The sequence below is a fragment of the Platichthys flesus genome, chromosome 7 (genome assembly GCF_949316205.1).
Source record: "Platichthys flesus chromosome 7, fPlaFle2.1, whole genome shotgun sequence".
Lineage (NCBI taxonomy): Eukaryota > Metazoa > Chordata > Actinopteri > Pleuronectiformes > Pleuronectidae > Platichthys > Platichthys flesus.
In genome coordinates this window covers 10,267,502-10,288,542 of record NC_084951.1, presented here as the reverse complement: position 1 = coordinate 10,288,542, position 21,041 = coordinate 10,267,502, and the positions used below count along the sequence as shown (strand labels likewise).

General features: G+C 40.8%; 1 protein-coding gene across 2 annotated transcripts; it reads right to left on the bottom strand.

Annotated features, from left to right (window-relative positions):
* Positions 1 to 832: 832 nt before the first annotated feature.
* impdh2 (IMP (inosine 5'-monophosphate) dehydrogenase 2) lies at positions 833 to 13,319 on the bottom strand. Of its 2 annotated transcripts, XM_062391587.1 has the most exons (15): positions 12,913 to 13,319; positions 9,429 to 9,477; positions 8,821 to 8,922; positions 8,588 to 8,662; positions 7,985 to 8,191; positions 7,564 to 7,651; positions 7,234 to 7,433; positions 6,838 to 6,928; positions 6,524 to 6,619; positions 5,707 to 5,778; positions 3,507 to 3,650; positions 3,026 to 3,170; positions 2,530 to 2,673; positions 1,349 to 1,432; positions 833 to 1,216 (listed from the first exon to the last, which is right to left on the bottom strand). In XM_062391587.1, exons 1-15 carry the CDS (start codon positions 13,008 to 13,010, stop codon positions 1,195 to 1,197), a joined length of 1,617 nt encoding a protein of 538 aa, XP_062247571.1. In that variant the 5' UTR covers positions 13,011 to 13,319; the 3' UTR covers positions 833 to 1,194. The 2 variants fall into 2 exon arrangements, with proteins under 2 accessions (XP_062247571.1, XP_062247572.1); XM_062391588.1 differs by lacking the exon at positions 5,707 to 5,778 and having other exon boundaries at positions 12,913 to 13,317.
* Positions 13,320 to 21,041: the final 7,722 nt, after the last annotated feature.

Here is a 21,041-nt window from a genome sequence, read left to right as displayed (position 1 = left end):
AAATAATTTGGATTTCATTTCTGATTTTACAGTTTGGTATTAATATAGTTGCAGCTGTATTAATCAAATTAACTGCTTCCTCCATAGACTTAAACTACAAAATATAGACAAATGTACTCAAGTAAAACTAACACAGTAACTTTCCAAATTGCCTTTATAAAATGTCTACTGCTGTATCGTTTAATACACTAGTTCAGACTCTGCAGTCTTAATAAATGATGCTGTAGATATTGCTAATCAAACATTTGCAGGCATATTATTTCATAGGTGAGTCTCTGTGATGGCCTCATCTAAATCTATTGTGGCTGTAACCAGTGATTTGTAATACTGTTACAAATCAGAACAGATAGTTGCTGATATATGTAGTAAAAGATAGTTTTTATAGTAAGTATAGCTTATTTTTGTTGGGATAAATACATATTGTTACTAACAATTATAAGGAGTTATTTAGTTTAGTTGCTCTACATGTTAATTCAACCAAGAGTCTTAATGGCATTTTAGATGAATATGTAAACATGTTAATTCTTGCAGTCATTTTTCAAACATCTCGAAGTATGTTCCCTATATTTATACAATTTAAAAAAAATACTGATTACGGAATAGTTGTAACATCTCTAAACAAACATGTTAAAGGAAAGGATTTTCTCATCAGAAACTAAATCTCTTGGTGGTTTCTCGGGAGACAGGTTGCAGCTCGTCTTCGGGCTAACATGAGACTCCAGTGACACGAATGGGCATCAGTTTAATTCTTTCCGTTTTATTACAAACTGTTGCATTTTTCAGAAGACGCTGCAAAATACATTGAAGTGTAAACAAGACGACAAACAGCAGCTTGTGGAAAAAACAAGAGCTTTATTATTATTGGACAACTTTTTTGCCTTAGAATGATCACAGCAGTAAACTGGAGACATGAAGGCATTGGAGGATTCAATCGCACATGTACTGATAAATACATAGAAATGCTTAGTTCCCTCCTTCACACACAAACGGATAAAAACACAGACGATGCATAGATGGCACTGGCAGGAAGACCGATGATCCTTGGAAGAGTGTGTGTGTGACAACTGATCTTTAGAGACGCATTTGTATGAAAAGTTAGTCTGCATGTGTAGAGTATGAAACGAGAGGGTCTGGCAAGTAGTGTGATTGCATAATGTCTTTTGGAAGGATTCCTCATCTTCGGGCTAAACGTCCTCAAAACAGACGCTTCTCGTAGCTGTGGGAGAGAGAAGACGAGATCACATAAAAAGTCCATGATGCTCTCTGAGGTTTCCCATGATGACAGAGCTTTGTATGGTTTAACTCAAAAGATAATGCAACACAGAAATGCTGAGTCCAGTTAGTGTACCTGTGCATGCTGTGGACTCCACCCTCCATCTGAGCTGATGATGTTCTCCTTTCAAATTTCAGATCTCCTGAGTACATCATGGCTCTACAAGAGGAAAGAAACACTGTAAAGCCCCTTTCCACTGGGCAAAAAAATCCACCAACACCCACTAACATCTGGCTTGTGTTTGCAATGGAAATGGATTCAATCAGTATTCACTCCCGGGTCAAATGACTCTGCAGTTTTAATGAGCTCCGATCTGCAGCGATGGAAAGGGGACACTGGGGTGAACGTGCTAATTTGGTAAGAAAGAGGTGAGAGAGCTTCTCAGTTTTCGGTGCGACAGTGACGTCAAACATGAGTCACCAGGGGAAAAAGGCAAACTCCTCCACTGGCAATGGAAAGAATTCAATCACCTCTTTAGTCGGTTTAACCCTACGTATACTGACTAATTTTGGTGTAAAAGTGGGATAACATGCAAGCTATTTGACACAAGTAGTGGCCCAATTGTTGACTTCTGTTCTGTAAACCGTATTAGCTTTGTGTATCAGTACAGCTTAAGCTAAAAGTCACTAACTGGTATCAACAAAATCAGAGTGATGACTGCTCAGCCAATCATATCAGAGAATAAACTAGATACTGACCAATCAGTATGATATTGATTCATAACTTGTCAGTCAAGTTGCAGTTCACGTGCATGTCTGTCCAGACTAATAAAATATGTAGTTAAGAATTAGAAGGACTTCAATGTGTGGCATGAGAAAAAAACATGTTGATGCGACCTCTGACCCTCTTCTCAAATATACTTTTGTCCACATTCATTTCCACATCATTATTTGGATAGGTCCTCAGAGGGCTCAGTTAAACCCACTGTTACACAGGCTGATTTCACACGATTACTTTGTCACTACAGCCACTAACATCTGGCTTTTATCTGCAATGGGAAAGAAATGTATCAGCATTCACTCCCGGGTTAAATGACTCTGCAGCAGACATGGGTTTTAATCTGCTCTGGCTCCGATCTGCAGTGATGGAAACATGACTCTCGGGTGAACTAATTTGGCAGACAGCGAGGTGAGAGCCTCAATTCTCAGCGACTCACTGGGGGGAAAAAACTGAAAGGTCAATCACCCTTTTAAGTGGGTTGGCCAACATTTCAATATCAGCCATAACTGTTGCTGTAAAAGATGCTATGTGTTTACCTGAGCTGTGTGAGGCTCTTTGAACCGATGTCCTGACAGGAGTGCTGAATGCCGGCCAGCAGGTAGGGAACAAACTTGTTGATGGAGCCTTTGTCCTGCACCGCTCCAGAAACACCCTGAGCAACTTTGATCTTATCGCTCTCACTGTGAGGGGAGAGGAGGCAAAGAGAAGTGAGGTGGGTGATTTCAAACCAGAGGATCTTCTACAATCTTTGTGCTTCCACCTTGTGTCTAAAAGTAAATAAAATTATTGACGTGAACATTCTCTTGAGGGTTTTTTATTTACTTTTGAACCCAAACAAACAATGACATTTTTTACGTTTGAAATATCTGGCACTGTCTTTCGTTATATCACATGAAGTGTTCTCATTGGGGAAAAACTGACTGAATTGTCTCTTGATGATACAAAGGTGACAGGGAGAAAATCTCTCTTCGGTTAACAATAAGTCTCTTGCTTTGTTGTAACTCAACCCTTAGAAGTCAAGGTTTTCAGTACCTGAAGTATCTGGTCTGGGAGCCCAGGTTTTTGTCCATGGCATCCAAAGAGCCCATTCCGCGGTACTTCTTCAGTCTGATGCCGTCAGAGAAGAAATATTCACCAGGAGCTTCACTAGTGGCGGCAAGCAGAGAGCCCATCATCACTGGGGGAGAGAGAAAGAAGGTAAATGACTGGAACTTAGTGATGACAAGTGAAAGCTTTAAATCAAAGGGGAAGAGTAGGACGTTGTCTTTGTTGCTCTTTCCTCCTCCCTCTAGTGTAATCGTAGTTTCCCACTGAGCATCGCAAACACCATCATCCAAATCAGAAAAATGTTCAGCGCAAATTAAAATCCTGTTTACATGGATTAAAAAATACAATAGATGAAAAAAATTCAATCCTCAAACTATTCCTTATTAATAACTTCAGCCTCCTCCGATGTCCGGATATTTAAATCATAGACTCTTGTACACTGACCCTGAAACACATGTATCCATACCTGTAGATGCTCCCAGTGCCAGAGCTTTGGCAATGTGCCCAACAGTCTGGATGCCGCCGTCAGCTATGACGGGCACACCGAAACGACGTGCGTACTCCGATACCTTATAGACAGCTGTGGCCTGGGGTCTGCCGCATGCCAGCACTGGTGGGGGGGAAGAAAGATTATGTAAGAAAAAATGTGTGTAGCTCAAGAGGTTGGTCAACTTAACTATACATTTATAGTTTCATCAGTATTACACAATATATTCACTTGAACTATATACACACACATCAATCCTACCTCTTCCAAACACACAACTGAAAGTAACTGTTCACCACACAAAGCTACAGACTAATGCTCGAATGAAACTCGTTTCTTTCTTTACATAAACATGGCTGGGACAGTTGAGCTGTCTTCAGACATGCATTGAACACCAGATAATCTGGCATTAGTAAACTATCTCAGGATGAAATAGAGGAGCCATACACAGAAGACCCCGATGAAGATGTCAACTTAGAAAGACAAAGAAAATTGAGTTCCTTTAGTGATAAGTGCTGATGCCAGCACAGCAGAATTTATGTTACATTCTGCCCCCGCACCACCTGAACACTCTGGAGATTTGTGTTGTAAACACGTCTGATCATATGATCTCCTGAAAGGCAAATGCTAGAAATAGTTCTGAATTGTGTAGAAAGATGCCAGATTCATTCATTCATGTCTGAAAACTACTTTTAATGACAAATTTTCTAACCTTTGATTGTTGGCACGGAAAGAAGTATAAAGCCCTGGAAACAGGAATTGTATCAGAATTCTCGACTAAGCTAAGGGAATAGAACAGAGTTTGCATAGACTGGTTGAGACTCAAAATTGGATGATGTTTGATAATAAAAATAAAAAAATTGAACTGAGCAGCAGCAATGAGCAGACAGGCTGGGGACACGTGCATTCATGTGGTCACGTTGGTTAAACCAATGTGAGAATGAGGAAGTTGAACTTGTCACATCAGCAGATAAATTCCCCACCTCTTCCTGAGCATCATTCAGGGGTTTGAGACCAGCTCCGATTCTCTCAAAAAATGAACTACAATTATAGCACTAGACTTTACAGTAGCTCACAAACATCAATTATTAAGAACGTTTACCACGGTATGATTCCCTATGGTAAGTATGAAAATGAAATCATTATAACCATATAATCAATTGCCATTGTTCTTCTTGTGTTATCGGAGGATAGTGTCCAAGCTGCTGCTCACTGTTCACATCTCATTAGAGAAATGTATCACACCCATGTACAGATTTTGGCACACAGTTGTATTTAAGTTAAAAAATGTGTCATCTTTGAGTGCAACAACCACAGGCATGTGCAGGCGTGCCATGTGTGCAGTCTGAGAGTTTAAGAAAGACAGAGTTGAATAGAAAGGCCTCCGTCTTAATCCAACTACTCAAGTCTTGAGGCAAAGCCACCATCTGAATGGCTTCCTGATCTCAACCAGCATTAACACCTCTGCTAAACCTCTGTCAGTGACAGACTGATTCACCCGAGTTGTCTGAAGTAGAGGTATCACAGGTCGTTCCCCATACTGATGTGACCACCACTACTCTCACTAGATCATATGCATCAAAGTCTGTGACTTATTTACAAACTCACTCGGGTGGGATTTCATATATCTCTTTTTTGCAATTTTAATATCGTGTATAATTAACCCTGTTTACGCTGTATAACATTGCCATTTTCTGCTGTTTGGTCATTCCAATGCAAAGTTAAGAATGGATGTTAGAAATAGTTGAGATACAATGGTGGGGGTGGTGGATGTGGGCCAATAAATCACAATTCCTGTCAGAGAAGCTGCATTAGTAGAATAACAGTGGGTTTGGATTTATACCAGCCACCAACTGACCCATGGTACCTTTTGGCAACCAAAACACACTAGTGTACAGAGTTTTTTATTGGTAGACACCATCCGGACCAGAGAGCAGCAGACGTCAGTACAGTTGGAGGAGGAAGAGTCACATCCACTCAGGTTTACTGACAGATTAGTGAGGATGCGAGAACAAGCAAACCCCCACAGCCAGCTCTCAAAAACTCTAAGACCACTACCCCCACTACTTCTACCAAAGCAAAGCTGTTAACCAATCAATGCAGCAGGCTGTGAAGTGAAGGGGGGGTTTCACATCACGATAGTTGAGCCACTGAGAGCCCCAGGGGTGGGCAAACTTACCACTGTATCCCGTAACAGTGGTTGGGGTTTTGGGGCTGTGGAGCTTTATTGCTGGTGGTACACTGGGGGGAGCTGGACATAAATTCCCAAACACACCATACAAACATTAGGGTAGGAGTGAGGATTTGAGAGGGGGAAAGCAGAGAGGAGGTAGGTGGAACGATGACAAGATGAAGACAAAAAAGAAGCACAGGAAAATGAATAAACAAAAAAGCTTAATGATTTCAGAAGAATTCTGGGAAAGGTGACAAATCAAAAAGCACAGAGAGTAATAACACCTATTTATATTCACCATGTCTGGAAAATCAACAAACTCCATCCTAATTCAAAACATCTCAATCCAAACCCAGTTTCAGTACAAAACTCCAAACAATTTTCTGGGAACAACCCAAACTATGCAATTTAACCAACATATCAAACTGTTCACCTCATCTCTAAATAGGATTTGAATATCAGATCATTTGATCACAATATCTAAGACTTGTAAAGGCCACAGCAAATCAAAGTTAATCTAAAGACTTCTAGCATCACAAAAAGTGCATCCAAAGTGTCACAGAGAGCATCAGAGAGAGGCTATAAATCAAAGCGCTCATGTTTCCACCTGTGGCGCCTCATACATTTTACAAGTCAACTGTCTTACACCACAACAAACTACACAGGATACAAAAAGCATTTGTGTGCTACTGTCAAACTGACACTTTCGTCTCATTCAGGTTTTGGGATTTGGGCTCATTCACTAACCACCTTAGAGGCTTTGTCGCTGAGGAGCAGTTAGCAAGGCTGGTGGTGTGTGTTGAGTTGCTTATCAGTCACTCACCTTCCTGTGTGATGCAGATTGAGCCGCTGCCCATCCCCACTCTGAGCGCATCTACTCCTGCATCGATGAGGTTCTTCGCCTGAGCTGCAGTCACCACTGCAGCAGACAGGGGGAGACAGAGGAAGTTATATGGCTAAATAATGACGATTTTCTAACAGAGAAAAGAGATCAACGGAACACAACTTTAATAAATGTTGTGGCTACATTCACACTGCTATGTTTTAGTTTAAAATGTATCACTGTTGCTCTGTTTACATGAGCTGTCAACTACTTTTACCATATATTAGTGTGCAGTTATGTTTAAGTGTAGTTACCATTGCCTCCGATGACCTGTAGGTGGGGGTACTTTTCTTTGATACATTTGATCATGTTTATCTGGTAGATCGAGTTGCCCTGAGAGGAGTCCTGGAGGAAGAGAAAAAACACACATCAATACTTCGATAATTTCACAGCTCAGTGTTCAGATAAAAATGAGAAGTTGGCAATAAATGTTCTCCCATCGAGTTTTGATCAAGACCAAGTCTTCATTTCCCATGGATTTCCATCAAAAAAAGATCATATCTAATTAATGCACTCAGTGGAAGCACATTAAACAGTACACTAAAGCAACACTGAATTTGATCAAGAGCTCCCTCTCCCCAACATCAGTTACAGCACTGATTCAACCAGTTTGTATTTGTTTGGGTAAACAGTTTATAAGTCCTGCTTACCAGTACGACCACGTCCACGCCGCTTTGCACCAGCAGATCCAGTCGGTACTTGTCATCGTTGTGGGTACCAATGGCTGCACCACACAGCAGCTGTTTACGGGAATCTTTGGAGGCCAGAGGGAAGTCTCTGTTCTTCTTCAAGTCTGTGCGAGCGATGATGGACACCAAGGATCCCTCTTCATTCACTATAGGCAATTTACCTGCAGGAAGAAATCAGATACACTAAACTCATTGACTAATGCATCTAGTGTGTAGGTTAAATCAGTTCTATGTCATACCTTTACATTTCCGATTGAACTTATGAGAAATAGATTTAACCTCGCTACTCACCTTTCTTACTTCTCTGGAGGATTTCATTGGCTTCTTTCAACGTCACTCCAGCAGGGGCGACCACTAGATCCTCCAGCTTTGTCATCACCTGTGAAGATGGTGACACCAAAACTATGTAAACGCAGCATTTTTTCTTGGAATAATATGTTGTACGTATCCAAGAATCTGAAAACTTCTATTATAGAGTTTTTTTTTTATGCGTTAGCTTGATTCATAACAATTCATCATAACATTTATTATGATTCACTAGCAATTTAAATTCTAATGATTAATGCATCAGCTGTTTGGCAAAAGTAACTTCCTGGATTCCAAAAACTTTTTTATGCCCGTGATTAATCATCATTACCAATCATTTCTGTCTTTTGGGGAAAGCACTGTTCTTTATCTTCACAAAGTACTATCATTTCTAAACTTTGCCCACCTGGCTGAGCGGCAGGAGGCGGTCGTCCTCCTTCAGGAAGTCGATGTCTCTGGAAGAAATGATGCCCACCAGCTTGCCGCCCATTTTGCCGTTGTCTGTGATAGGAATGCCGCAGAAGCCATGGCGAGCCTTGGCCTGGAAGACATCCTGTACGCTCTCGTTGGGGCTCATCACCACAGGGTCTGTGATGAAGCCCTGCTCATAACGCTGGGGGAGAAAGGGGAGAAGGTGAGGAAATACAGGGATGGGGATGAAGAAGTGAAAAGGGGGTCAGGAGAAGAGCAGGGGTAAAGAATAAAAATAAATCACTGCCTACAGCAGAGGAGCAAAGGATGCTGGGTAGAAAATCTTCTATCAGGTTCTTACTACAACCAAACTGACTAAAAGGACCAAACAGAAAAAAAGAGAAGATCATGTGAGATGCAGATAAACAAGAAATAAAGAACAACATGAGTGGGGGGAAAAGCATGACACTGACAAGAGATAGATGGGAGGCTGAAAGACAGGACAGGAAAACAATAGACTGAAAATAACCAATGATACAACGATAACAAGTGAAGAGATGAAATGAAAGAAAACAACCACACAGATGATCATCATTACCTTCACTTTGCGAACTTCATTCGCCTGAAATTCTGGAGTGCAGTTATGGTGGATGAAACCGATACCACCTGTTAGCTTTGAGGAGACAATATATTAAGAGTTTGTGATGACAGGAATAACCACAATGTCACTCAGAGCTCATACCCCGCCACACTCTTTTACAGCGTTTGAATCTGACCCATTTATTGTTTTGCACACAGAAGCTTTGACAGTGTGCTGTGTGTTATACTTACTGCCATAGCAATGGCCATGTCGGCCTCTGTGACAGTGTCCATAGGAGAGGAGACAAAGGGGGTCTTCATGGTGATTTGTTTGGTGAGTGCTGATGTCAGGTCCTGGATAAAAGATAGAAAATAGAAATGGTGGTTCAGCATTTTATTCTTTCACCATTTCATTTTAATTAAAATTTGACCCTGTCACAGTGGGTGGTGGTTTTGTGTCATATCTTTCCAGGACAATTGAATTGAAACCTGGCACAAGTTTTTTTTTTTTTTAAACCAAATTTTTACATATATAAGTCATCCATTATGAGAATCCACAAAATTTGCTCATACTTTATTTCATGATTTCGGAAGAATACAATAAATAGTGAAGGATGAATGAGCGCAAAAAGTGCAAATATCAAACATCAACAGTCATCACCATGAAGTGTCTGTATGTGATTATAGCATCTTTAAAACCCTAATTCATAGAATATTTATGCTGATAATTCTCACCCTCACCTCATTTGCCCAAGTATTGGACATCATCTCCAGCTTAGATTAGCGTAATGCCACAACAGCAGAGTTAATCAGATTTCGTATGTTGGTAAATTAAAAATAAAATGTAAATTACAACTCACCACTTGATCTGATGAGAAGTCGATGTAACCTGGCAGGATCAGAAAGTCGCTGCACGGGAGACAAGAAAAGAATAGAAGAGATTAGACCAGAGGTCCCCAACTGGCACACTCCTGACCACGAGAGCTCTTCCTCCGGTTACTTAGTTTTACATTTAATCAGGCATAACCATTTCTGATCCAGTAGAGCAATATGGGTCTTTTGTGTTGCTATCATATATTGTGTGTGCACACGCTAGGTAGAGTGAAGCACACAGACAAACGTGCAGAATTGGGCGAAATATGGAGTCTTCCGAGCAGAATGGACAGAGCAGTATGCGTTTGTTCTTCCTGCAATGAGAAAAACAAGACGAGTGTGTTTCTTTTGCAAGGAGTCTGTTGCGGTTGTCAAAAGAAGCATTTTATTTTAAACACCATTACAAAACTAAACAGACACTTTGAAGACTTTTAGCCGCAGCAGTAGGTAAGGACGTAGAAAATAAATGAGCTCAAAGCCCAGTATGAGCGATCTAAGAGTCCTTTCTCATTCCATCTCTGCACAACAGTGGATATACGAGTATTCGCTGAGAATAGGATGGATTTTCATAAAAAGCCCTTTACAGATGGGAGCAGCGTTAAAGAGTGCATGAATGCTAACGTCTGCTTGCTTAGGCACTTCCTGTGGTCTTGTTTGAATTTAGCATTGAAAAGTGATTAATAGATTTCAATATATCGAGATATGTTGTGCATCCCAATTGGCCCAAAAAGATTGCAATATTGTTACATCTCTATGGATGAAAGAAATGTAGGCCGATGCAAATTCCAAGACTAAATGTTTATTGCAATGTTTCATGTTTGTCCAGCATAGGCATTTATACCAGGGTGTGTTCAAATTATTCTGAATAGTTCCAAAAGCAACTCCAAAAGCAATGTTAATTAAACTTATTTAGTCTAGTAAAAAAGCATGAGCCTGTCTTTGTACTGATCTAATTATCCGGACCCCAGAAGGGTAGCAGTTGAAGACCCCTTGGTGAGCCTTTGGGGTCCTTTTAAGACCTGTTCAGCTAGGCAACTTTGAACCTGCCATAGCCTATCAAAACTGAAGACAGGAAAGATTCGGTTTCATGGGCTTAAAGATACACTTAACAAAACGCAACTATGTGTGTCTATAAACAGTAAGCATGTCCATCGGGAAAAAAAGTGACTTCAACTAGTCAGGAGTCGGTGTAAGATGAATTTCTTTCTTGGGAATCCTCTGAGAGTCACGTTACAGTGCGAGGGCACATGTCAAATGCAGAGATGAAAGGCATGACCATCGTTTTGACGTCTGAGTCATAGTGAGCACCAAGTGACAGTGAGACCAGACAGAGACCTAAGGGTGAAACGATGTCCCAACAGGTGTCGGTCATTTAACTATTACTAATGTACTATTAACAATTATACTTTAATGTGCAACCAATTGCAAAATCAGTAAAATCATGGATTGATTGGATCATAGGGCATTAAAAATATATTTGGCTCGTCATTAATGTATGTTAGTACTAATAAGATTGCTAAAAAAATGTATTCATTGACAGAACATTTGATTAGCTCATTGCTTTTTAGAATTATCAGGTAAATATAACTTTGCTGTACAAACACGAGGAATAACTCACTGCTCTTACTTTCACACTTTAGATTAGACTGCAACATAATGTTGAATAGCAGATATGAGTTGCAGGGTATCAGTGCCATAATACAATCCTTGATGAATTCTTTGACTAAACATCTACAGGAAACTACTGAAAACAGTGAAAAATGTCATATATATTCTCCAAGAGGCCCAAGTGCCATCTTCAGGCTAAAGGTTTGATTTCACCAACAGGTCTTACCCCAAAAATATTCATCTTTGAGATGATATCTGCAGCAATTGTTTGAAATTCAAATACATACATTTGTGTGGGTCAACCAAACAATGGTCAAATAGCCAAATGTCTCCTGGCTACAGCTTGTAGCCATATGAAAAGTTGTTCCACTTTTTCTCGCTCCTATATCATGTTGACTTGAAACCGTTTTCAACTGCTGGTCACATGTGTCAAAAACCATGATGAAGTACATCGCGTTAAGTTTTCTTTGTTTAGTGCAGGCAAATACCACACAGGGGCCAAATATAGCTAAGCTCAATTCAGGCCAACATAACACAGGCCTGAGTGGGCCGGGACCTAAATATGGGAATAGTATGTGTGCAGAGGAACGTGTCCTTGTCTAATTTCCTAAAGACTGTGATTCAAATTAAACTGTTGTCACTTTCTAAACCAGTTGGTCCATTTATTAGGAACATGAACAGTGTGTGATTTAAAAGGAAGAAAAGAAATACCAACTGTGGGTTAAGATCAAAGAAAACAAAACTTAATTAATGAATAAGACAATGTGTTCATCAGGTCTGCTGCCAAACACTTTAACTGCCAAGTTGGTGAGGTAGTAGCTCCGATTTCTGCGGAGGGGCAACAGATGAACTTTGTCCTCATAATCTAAATTTGACCGTGGATAAACCATGAAACATCTGTTACCATATCTTATAAGCAGATAGAGAACACAAACATTGTTTCCATTTCTTCTTATGAATATCATTCTTTAGGCTGATAATTTGAAAAGATCCAGTGTGCACGACTAGTGAAAGGGATCTATTGGCAGAGATTTTATATAAAAGTGTCCTAGTGATGTTTTCACTAGTGTGTTTCATCTAAATTGTACCAATTGTTTTATTTACCCTTGAATTGGCCCTTTATATTGAAATACTATATATTAACTTCGGAGCAGGTCCTCTCTACAGAGGCCACCATGTGCTTTACAGGAGCCCAGACTGGACAATCTAAACATCTTTTTAGTTTTATGACGACTAAAGGCTCCCACAGGTTCTTTTAATGTTTTGAAGAGGGGTGAGGGGTATTCAGCGGCAACATGACACTTCACCACTAGATGTCACTATAATTCTACACACCAAACCTTTAAAACGTAAGTTAAAATTAAGACACCACTTGAAGCTCTGGTAACTTTTAATGTAAATGTGAGAAGAACACTTGTTGTAAAGATGAGTTTCAGTTTCCCTATCATCAGGCGTACTTATCAGCTTGTGATAGCACTCATATACTGTTCCTTTGCAAGGAGAGTGGCTGAATGTTTCAGTTAAATAATGGATCGATTAATGAGTAACTAAACTGTCTGGTAGTATGTCTGTGTGAGAGTGAGTCGGTGTGGTCAAGGTTATTGTACCTGATCACCTCTCACTCCTCTGACGTGTTTTCAGACATGCTGATGTGGTGTTTTTCACCTAGTAAACAACTTGGTTTGGTGTTAGCCACACTAAGCTAACCTAATGTGAGACTTAGCCGGAGGGAGCAGTGCCCACATTACAGACTTTTAATGTTAGCACGCTAAGCTAACCCAGTCAGCAGCGTGTCGGTTAGGGGTTCGGCCGCGTGTAGGTCGGTTAGCTTGGTGCAGAGGGTGGGAGCGGTCGGTTCTTTACTTGTACGTGAGTCCGTCTCCCCCGTTGAACAGCTGCTGTCCCGCTAAACCGTCTTCGGGGACGTAACCGGTCTGCCCGCTGATCAAGTAGTCCGCCATGACGTCCGCCGCCCGGTCCTCTGTTCGGTCCCGGTTACTGATGGAACCAACTCAACCAGCTGCGATGGCAACCCACACGCGCGTGCGCACACACAGAGGCCCAGGGACAGACACCGACAACTCTATTCGTCCTCGTCCGTGGCGCTCTCCTTCTCCTCGGTCACTTCAGCGTGCTGCTCTGGCTCCACCGCTGCGGAAAAGATGTCCGCCGCGTGTTACCGTCTGCTCCGGCTGCACGCGCTCGGTACTCACGTTCTTCTGCAGCTCCACAGTCCACACGTGCGTTACTATCCTGTGACAGCGTTTCCGAGACTAGCGTCACATCCGATCGGCACGCCCACTCATTTTGTAATTAGTTCTTGAATGGTCATATTTACATATTATCATACTTTACTTATAGTAAAACAATCATGCATACGTGGTTATTATAATAATGGTTATTTTGTACAGCCCGTCTACTGCGTAGATGTTGCCTGCCAGGTCACAAGATCATAGGTCGCCAGGTCACAAGATCATAGGTCACACTTACTACGTACTTACTACATATATATCCATATTTTAATTTTTAATTTTTTTAATGTTCCCCACTCCTTCACCCTGTAAACTCCCGCTTCATTTGACTATGTTATATGTTATACATATATTCTTATTATTTAATTTAATATTCCCCACTCCTTCACCCTGTAAACTGCTGCTTCATTTGATTTGACTATGTTACATATTATACATATATTCATATTATTAAGGCCTGAGCACCTCCGGTGGGAGGCCCTATTAATATTGAAAGGATTATTCTGAGCATTTTTCAACGTGCTCAAAAAGTTGTAAAACTTTGAAGTAAATTAGAAAGTGGTGAATCTTCACGTATTCTGGAGAATTTGGAAATGGGCGTGGCAAAATGGCTCAACAGCACCACCTACAGAAAGCCCCTCATTTAGCATTCACTGATCCTCACGAAAATGAGGATAGTTGTGTATCATGACCAGATGCACAAAAAAGCCTCAAGGACCATTATGAAAAACGCAACAGGAAGCCGCCATTTTGGGTTTAGTTGCCATTTTGGTGATATTCCATATTTTAACTTTGATGTACTTGTCGTAGAGCTTTCATCAGATCAACTTAAAATGTAGACGAGTGTCATCACAACAAGATGGAGATCCAAAGTTATTGAAAGATCGATTTTTTGTCAAAATCACAGCTCCCCTTGCTGGCAACAGGAAATGTCTTGTTTTTGGTACGTCTTACACTTTGATATATTTCTCTTCATCAACTTTGCGAAAACATGTCAAACTGTGTCAAATGGGTTTCAAGACATTGATAATGTAGCCATAAGATTATTGTGAATTTTCATCATGGGGATTATGAATGGCGTGGCATCAAAGTTCATCAGCTCGCCATGACGAAATCGCTGTAACTTCCATGTTCATGGGTCCATGTCCCTCAAACTATGTGTGTGTATGAACATCTACAAAGACATCATGACTTAAAACCACAGCGCCACCTGCCCGCTATAGGAAGTGAAGCATTTATCCTTCCCGCAGAGCACAAAACGTATGCAACGCGGAGACGTGCACTTGGTCATCGATCGCTCTCTCGTCACTGACCGCAACAGGCTTGAAATTGCCTGTGCTCAGCCCTGTTAATGCTACAACGTAGCCCTAGTTTGTGTAGGTGGCAAAAACTGCGATAAATGGTGTTCGATCGGCCACGCATTCACACTCTGCGTGTCAATATATTTGGCCAATTAGATGAAGCCCTGCCACTCTAGATGATAAATTAAAGAAATTCATCTCATTGACAGGTTTTTCAGTCAATGAATTATTGTCAAAAGAATTGAGGAAACAGATTATTTGAAAAACAGAGATATGACTGAGCCTCAAATCTCGCTCTGCCTCCTCCACTGTGGAAATATCAAGGGATCCCGTTTGTCCCGGGTCAGATTCATCATTATGATAAAGGTGTGCATGTCTATCTATAGTTTTGAGGCCACATTTATGTCCAATAGCATAATTATGAGGACGTTTTGGCTGCTCCTCACAAACTCAAAGGACTGTTTGAATGTTAAGATTTGGTTTTAAGGTTAGGGTTAGATTTAGGTTTAGGTTAAGACCCAAAAAGACTAATTTACGTGCTCTGTCCTGTCCGCAAAAACTAAAGCCTGAGAGCCCATCCTATGTGGACTTGTGGTGCAGATGCCAATGTTGATAGTTGGGAGTAAAATATCCAACATACCCATATATTGGCAAATCTATATATATGAACATTAAAATAATTCAGACATAGCTCAACATAATTAAGTAATATTTTTGCATATTTAAGACTTTTCCAACCAGCAGTAATTGTGGATTCACAGTTTTATTTCATTGTCTTAAACAATGTGAGTGAAAACATTTATTTTACATTTTCACTGATTTCACAGAGAGTAATTCATGGATCTTGATGAGAATAATAATACATTTAGAGGGATTGCTGAAATCCACGATTATTAATCTAGATTTTTGCATTTTGTGATGAAATATGACTATTGAAAGAAAACATTTAAAAATAAAGAAATCAAGGAGTAAATGGAATGTTCCGGAAGAAGAGAATTGGCGGCCATTTATGCATGTGCTCCCCCACTCTCTCTGTTTCCCTTTCACAATAAAGCCTATGTCCTATAAATAAAAACAACATAAAGGTTATAAACGACCCAAAAATACATGCAAAGGAAAAGGACTCATTAAGATCACAAACATGTTTAATGTGAAAGATTAAAGACACGTTCAATGTTCTATATATCGAAGGCTCATGCTCCTTTATCTTAAAGGTTCCATTGATAGGTCCTTTACAGCAAAATAAGATGAAGGGAATAAACTTTAACCTACTCAGAAATCTCTCCATAATAATTATAACTTTCTATTTAAAACTAATAGAATAAACTAGTGATGGAAGGTTTTTTTCAACAAAACGTGGGGACTATTCAATGCCCAGCAACGATTCTGCAAAACTCTATTTGTATATCCCAACAAATAAGGTACCTCATAGACCTGCTGGCCAAGAAGAACACAGAGTTACAGGAGGAGAAGACTAAAAAGAACGTTCTCCAAGAAGAGCTGGAGAATCTCAAAGCTTCTTGTGACGAGGTCTGCCAAAGTCGTGCAGCCAATCAGGAGAAGTTCGACACCAAGCTCCAGGAGGAGAAGAGGATGAAGAACGATCTCGAAGAGGAGGTGGAAAAGCTCAAAGTGTCTCATCACAAGGTCTGCCAAAGTCATGCAACCAACCATGAGAAGTTGAAAACCGAGCTCCAGGAGGAGAAGAAGAAGAAGAGCGATCTCCAAGAAGAGCTGGAGAAGCTCCAAGCTTCTCATCACGAGGTCTGCTTAAGTCGTGCAGCCAATCAGGAGAAGTTCGACACCAAGCTCCAGGAGGAGAAGAGGATGAAGAACGATCTCGAAGAGGAGGTGGAAAAGCTCAAAGCGTCTCATCACAAGGTCTGCCAAAGTCATGCAACCAACCATGAGAAGTTGAAAACCGAGCTCCAGGAGGAGAAGAAGAAGAAGAGCGATCTCCAAGAAGAGCTGGAGAAGCTCCAAGCTTCTCATCACAAGGTCTGCTTAAGTCATGCAACCAATCAGGAGAAGTTCAACCCCAAGCTCCAGGAGGAGAAGAGGATGAAGTACTCTCTCCAAGAAGAGCTGGAGAATCTCAAAACTTCTCACCTCGAGGTCTGGCAAAGTGTTGCAAACAACCAGGAGAAGTTCAACACCGAGCTCCAGGAGGAGAAAAAGAAGAAGTACTCTCTCCAAGAAGAGCTGGAGAATCTCAAAACTTCTCACCTCGAGGTCTGGCAAAGTGTTGCAAACAACCAGGAGAAGTTCAACACCGAGCTCCAGGAGGAGAAAAAGAAGAAGTACGATCTCCAAGAAGAGTTGGAGAAGCTCAATACTTCTTACCACGAGGTCTGCCAAAGTCATGCAACCAATCATGAGAAGTTCAACATCGAGCTCCAGGAGGAGAGGAGGATGAAGAACTCTCTCCAAGAAGAGCTGGAGAATCTCAAAACTTCTCACCACGAGGTCTGGCAAAGTGTTGAAAACAACCAGGAGAAGTTAAACACAGAGCTCCAGGAGGAGAAAAAGAAGAAGAACGATCTCCAAGAAGAGGTGGAGAGGCTCAAAACTTCTCAACACGAGGTCTGCCAAAGTCATGCAACCAATCAGGAGAAGTTCAACAACGAGCTCCAGGAGGAAAAGAGGATGAAGAACGATTTCGAAGAGGAGGTGGAAAAGCTCAAAGCTTCTTATTACAAGGTCTGGCAAAGTCATACAACCACCCAGGAGAAGTTAGACACCGAGCTTCAGGACGAGAAGAAGAAGAAGAACAATATCCAAGAAGAGCTGGAGAAGCTCAAAGCTTCTTATCACAAGGTCTGGCAAAGTCATGCAACCAATCAGGAGAAGTTCAGGGTTACTTCTGATGAGGTCTTCCAAAGATATAAACCTTATGCTTCCACAACTGAGCTCACTGAGGAAGAGGTTCTCTCCAAACCCAAGGAGACAGGGCTGCCTGAGAAGACACAGAAACCTAAGAAGGCTTCATTGTGTAAGAGAGTCCGCCACCTTTTGGGATTGTGCAGGAAGCAGAAGAGGTCAGCGGCGCCAACATCCCCCAGCAACTGAGCTGACTTTACCTTCTTCACCTGCTGTGAGGACTGTAAAGGTTAATGGAGGGATTTACAATTTCATTAAAAAAAATCCTAAAAAAAAATAATGTCCTCACAATGATAGTATTTCACCAAATAAAACGATAAAAAAAAAATGTCTTGAACATGTTGATGTACTTAAGATAAGGTAAGATAAGGTGTACCTTAATTTATCCTCCATGGAGGAAATTCACAAATGACACAGCAGCACAAGAAAGTGTATCAGAAACATCCTCCTGCAGAGCCGGAGAACGGTTCCAGATGTTCACATGCAAGAGTCATGGAACCACAGTTTAGGCCTGTGCATGCACCACCAGTTTGGTTCTCATGGTTTTCCAGGTATGCATATGTCAGACTCTATGTATATCACATTTTATTCTCTTCTATAAAATGTTTGTGGATACAGATTTTTTTTTGTCAATTTAAACATTTATTAAGTGTACACAGCCATATACCTACATAAAATACATTAATCAGCTGTATGCCTGCACACATTCAAATACAAATATACAGACACTGGTATCGATAGCGTTTTTTTAAATTCATACATATTTGGGGTTTTTCAAGGAAACATAAACTTGAAGAGTTTTTGTTGACCTTTGTTTGGGCACAGCCATGGAAATCTGAGTGGAGATATAGAGTGCTCCTTAAAGCTGTTCACTGTGCCACCAGTATATTTATTTGTCTGTTGTAGAGTGCTAGAATAAATATTCTGCCTCTGATGATGTTAGAATGAATACTAGATGTTCAGTTTACTTCTCTTAGTGGGTTTGAAACTCGTGCATGCTTAGGTCTAAAATGGTGGAGAACAGGGGCTCTCCATCTCTGCAGGTCGATGTTAATAAAGAAAGTAGCAGCTCAAGTGAAAAATATAGTATGACAAATAATGTGTAAATATAGAAATGTATTCAAAGTAGGGATAACTACATATACATAAGGCTATTTAAAAAAAAAAAAAATAGAGGTGGGATCAGAGTTGTGTCAATGTGCAATTTTTCCACTCTATGGGCCCGAGGTGGGGTGGGACTATCCTCTTAAAGGTTACATTAAAAAAACACCGGGCCGAAGTCGTTTGCAGCACTGGGACGCTCCGTCTTGGGCACAGGGACGATGCAGGATATCTTCCAGATCTTGGGCAGTCTCAGCGAGAGGTTGTATAGATGTAGAAACCCACCTGACCGCTGCTCCACACCAGATGGAAATTAAAAGTTATTAAAAGATACATTTCTACTCGCACAATGTGACCGTGGCGTGGCGTCAAAGTTTGATCACACACCATCAAAACGCGAGGTTCTGTATCATCTTGGACATATTTGGTCCAATCGAGTCCAACCTAGACATGTAAGACAAGAGCCGCGACCTGATGACATATACAAAGACACCATGACTTAAAACCACAGCGCCACCTGCAGGCTATAGAAAGTGAAGCATTTATCCTTGCCGCAGAGCACAAAACGTATGCAATGCGGAGACGTGCACTTGGTCATCGATCGCTCTCTCTTCACTGACTGCAACAGGCTTGAAATTGCCTGTGCTCGGCCCGTTTGTGCTACAACGCAGCCCTAGTTTTATTGAATATTCCTCACTCCTTCACCCTGGAAACTGCTGCTTCATTTGACTGTTATATGTTACGATGTTATATGTTATATATTTGTATGTTATATAGTACGTTATTTTTCTATTTTGTAAAGTCGTAAATTGCGTAGATGTTGCCTGCCATGTCACAAGAATTTCACTGCTCCGATGACGCTGTCATTGGTGCATGTGACAATAAACTTTGATTTGATTTGATTTGAACATGAACATTTGATTGATTAATCGATAATAGTCAAATTCCATAAAAAGTCAATCATAACTAGGGCTACGTTGTAGCACTAACGGGCCCGAGCCCACAGATTTGGAAGCCTGTTGTGGTTAGTGGAGAGAGCCATCAAGGCAGCAAGAATAGACGCTTCACTTCCTGCGTCCGTTACTTTTACTTTTTGGGGTTCTGAATTCCTTGCAAACTTTGGTAACAATTTGAGCATAGGCCCTGAAAAGGCCCCAAAAGGCCATAGGGCCTCCCACCACAGGTGCTCGGGCCCTAACAACCCTAACCATTTTTTTTGCAGACCAACATTTAGAAAAGAAAAAAAAAAGTTGTTGAACCAACTTTTATTACAAACTATGGAATCAGTCAGTTTGACTTTTTTTTTATCATTTTTGCTTGGTATTAACTTTCGTGTTGTATCATTAAACAAAATAGTTTGAGATTAATCAGACAATTGTTTTGGTAAATAATGAAGTCCACTCAAGGTCAGTAGGGGTCCAATAACAAATCTTTGTTTGTCTATGAATACAAATCTACATTTCTACTTATTAGGGCCTGACCACAATACATTTAATTTTATCTGTTCATCTGCCTGCCCGTATTTTTAATTTTTCAGGGACGGACAGACGGACGGATTTGTATTAATTATTTTTTTTCGTCCGTCTGTCTGTCAAATACTGACCTAAGATCACAATCCTGACCTGAACAGCTCCATATGTTCATATTAGATCAGAGTCATGGCGCCACCTACTGATCAGTGTGGTAATTAAGTTATTACATTGCTAACACTACATCAGAGACCCTACTTGGAAAGATCTATTAGTCTGCATGTAATAACAGTGATGGCGCCACATATTGGCAACAGGAAGTAAGCTTTTCAGTTACATCTTATCATTCGCTCTACATTAAATGTTCACCGTGTGATGTGCAATTGATAGCGAGGACCGTAATGAGCAATTAGCAGGCAAGGATCGCCATCTCGCCATTGTTAGCTTGAGGTTGCAAGGACACTTGCTCCACACACTCCAGTGTCATTGTCTTATTTGTATTGATTGCTCGATTATTAGAAAATACATTTTTATTGGTGTCTGGTTTACAGGTGCAGATTTACAAAAGATCTACAAAATTATGATATGTGGGTTTAAAACGAAGCAGCCCAAATTTTGAAGTCACATCTTTTACTTTGTTTGCTGTTAAAAATATATGACAACTCCAAAAAGTGCATTATACTTTGCAGGTGTTTTTTAAGGGGTTGGACAGATTATGTCAGAAATGCAAAATGTGCCCCATTGTAATTGTTCTCTCAGCACCATGCAGCTGTTTCATGTTAGGAGGCATGGGATAGACACTTGAAAGTGTAGTCCCCCCCACACACTCCATGCTACAGTGTGAAGGGGAAAGTGGGTCACATGCTTCAAGTTGGGCAGTGCAATGGGGCAGTTAATACTGTGTTGGCACACAATCACTCCTAACTATATAAGGCTGTAGCAGATGCACAAATGGGACCTGCATTAGACGAGGTGCTAATATGATAAGG

Coding starts and splice junctions, on each gene's coding strand:
- impdh2 (XM_062391587.1), bottom strand. CDS start 13,010: ATGGCGGACTACTTGATCAGCGGGCAGACCGGTTACGTCCCCGAAGAC. Junction 9,478..12,912: donor GGAGACGGACTCACGTACAA/GTAAAGAACCGA, acceptor TCTCCCGTGCAG/CGACTTTCTGATCCTGCCAG. Junction 6,929..7,233: donor GCGTGGACGTGGTCGTACTG/GTAAGCAGGACT, acceptor CTCTTCCTCCAG/GACTCCTCTCAGGGCAACTC.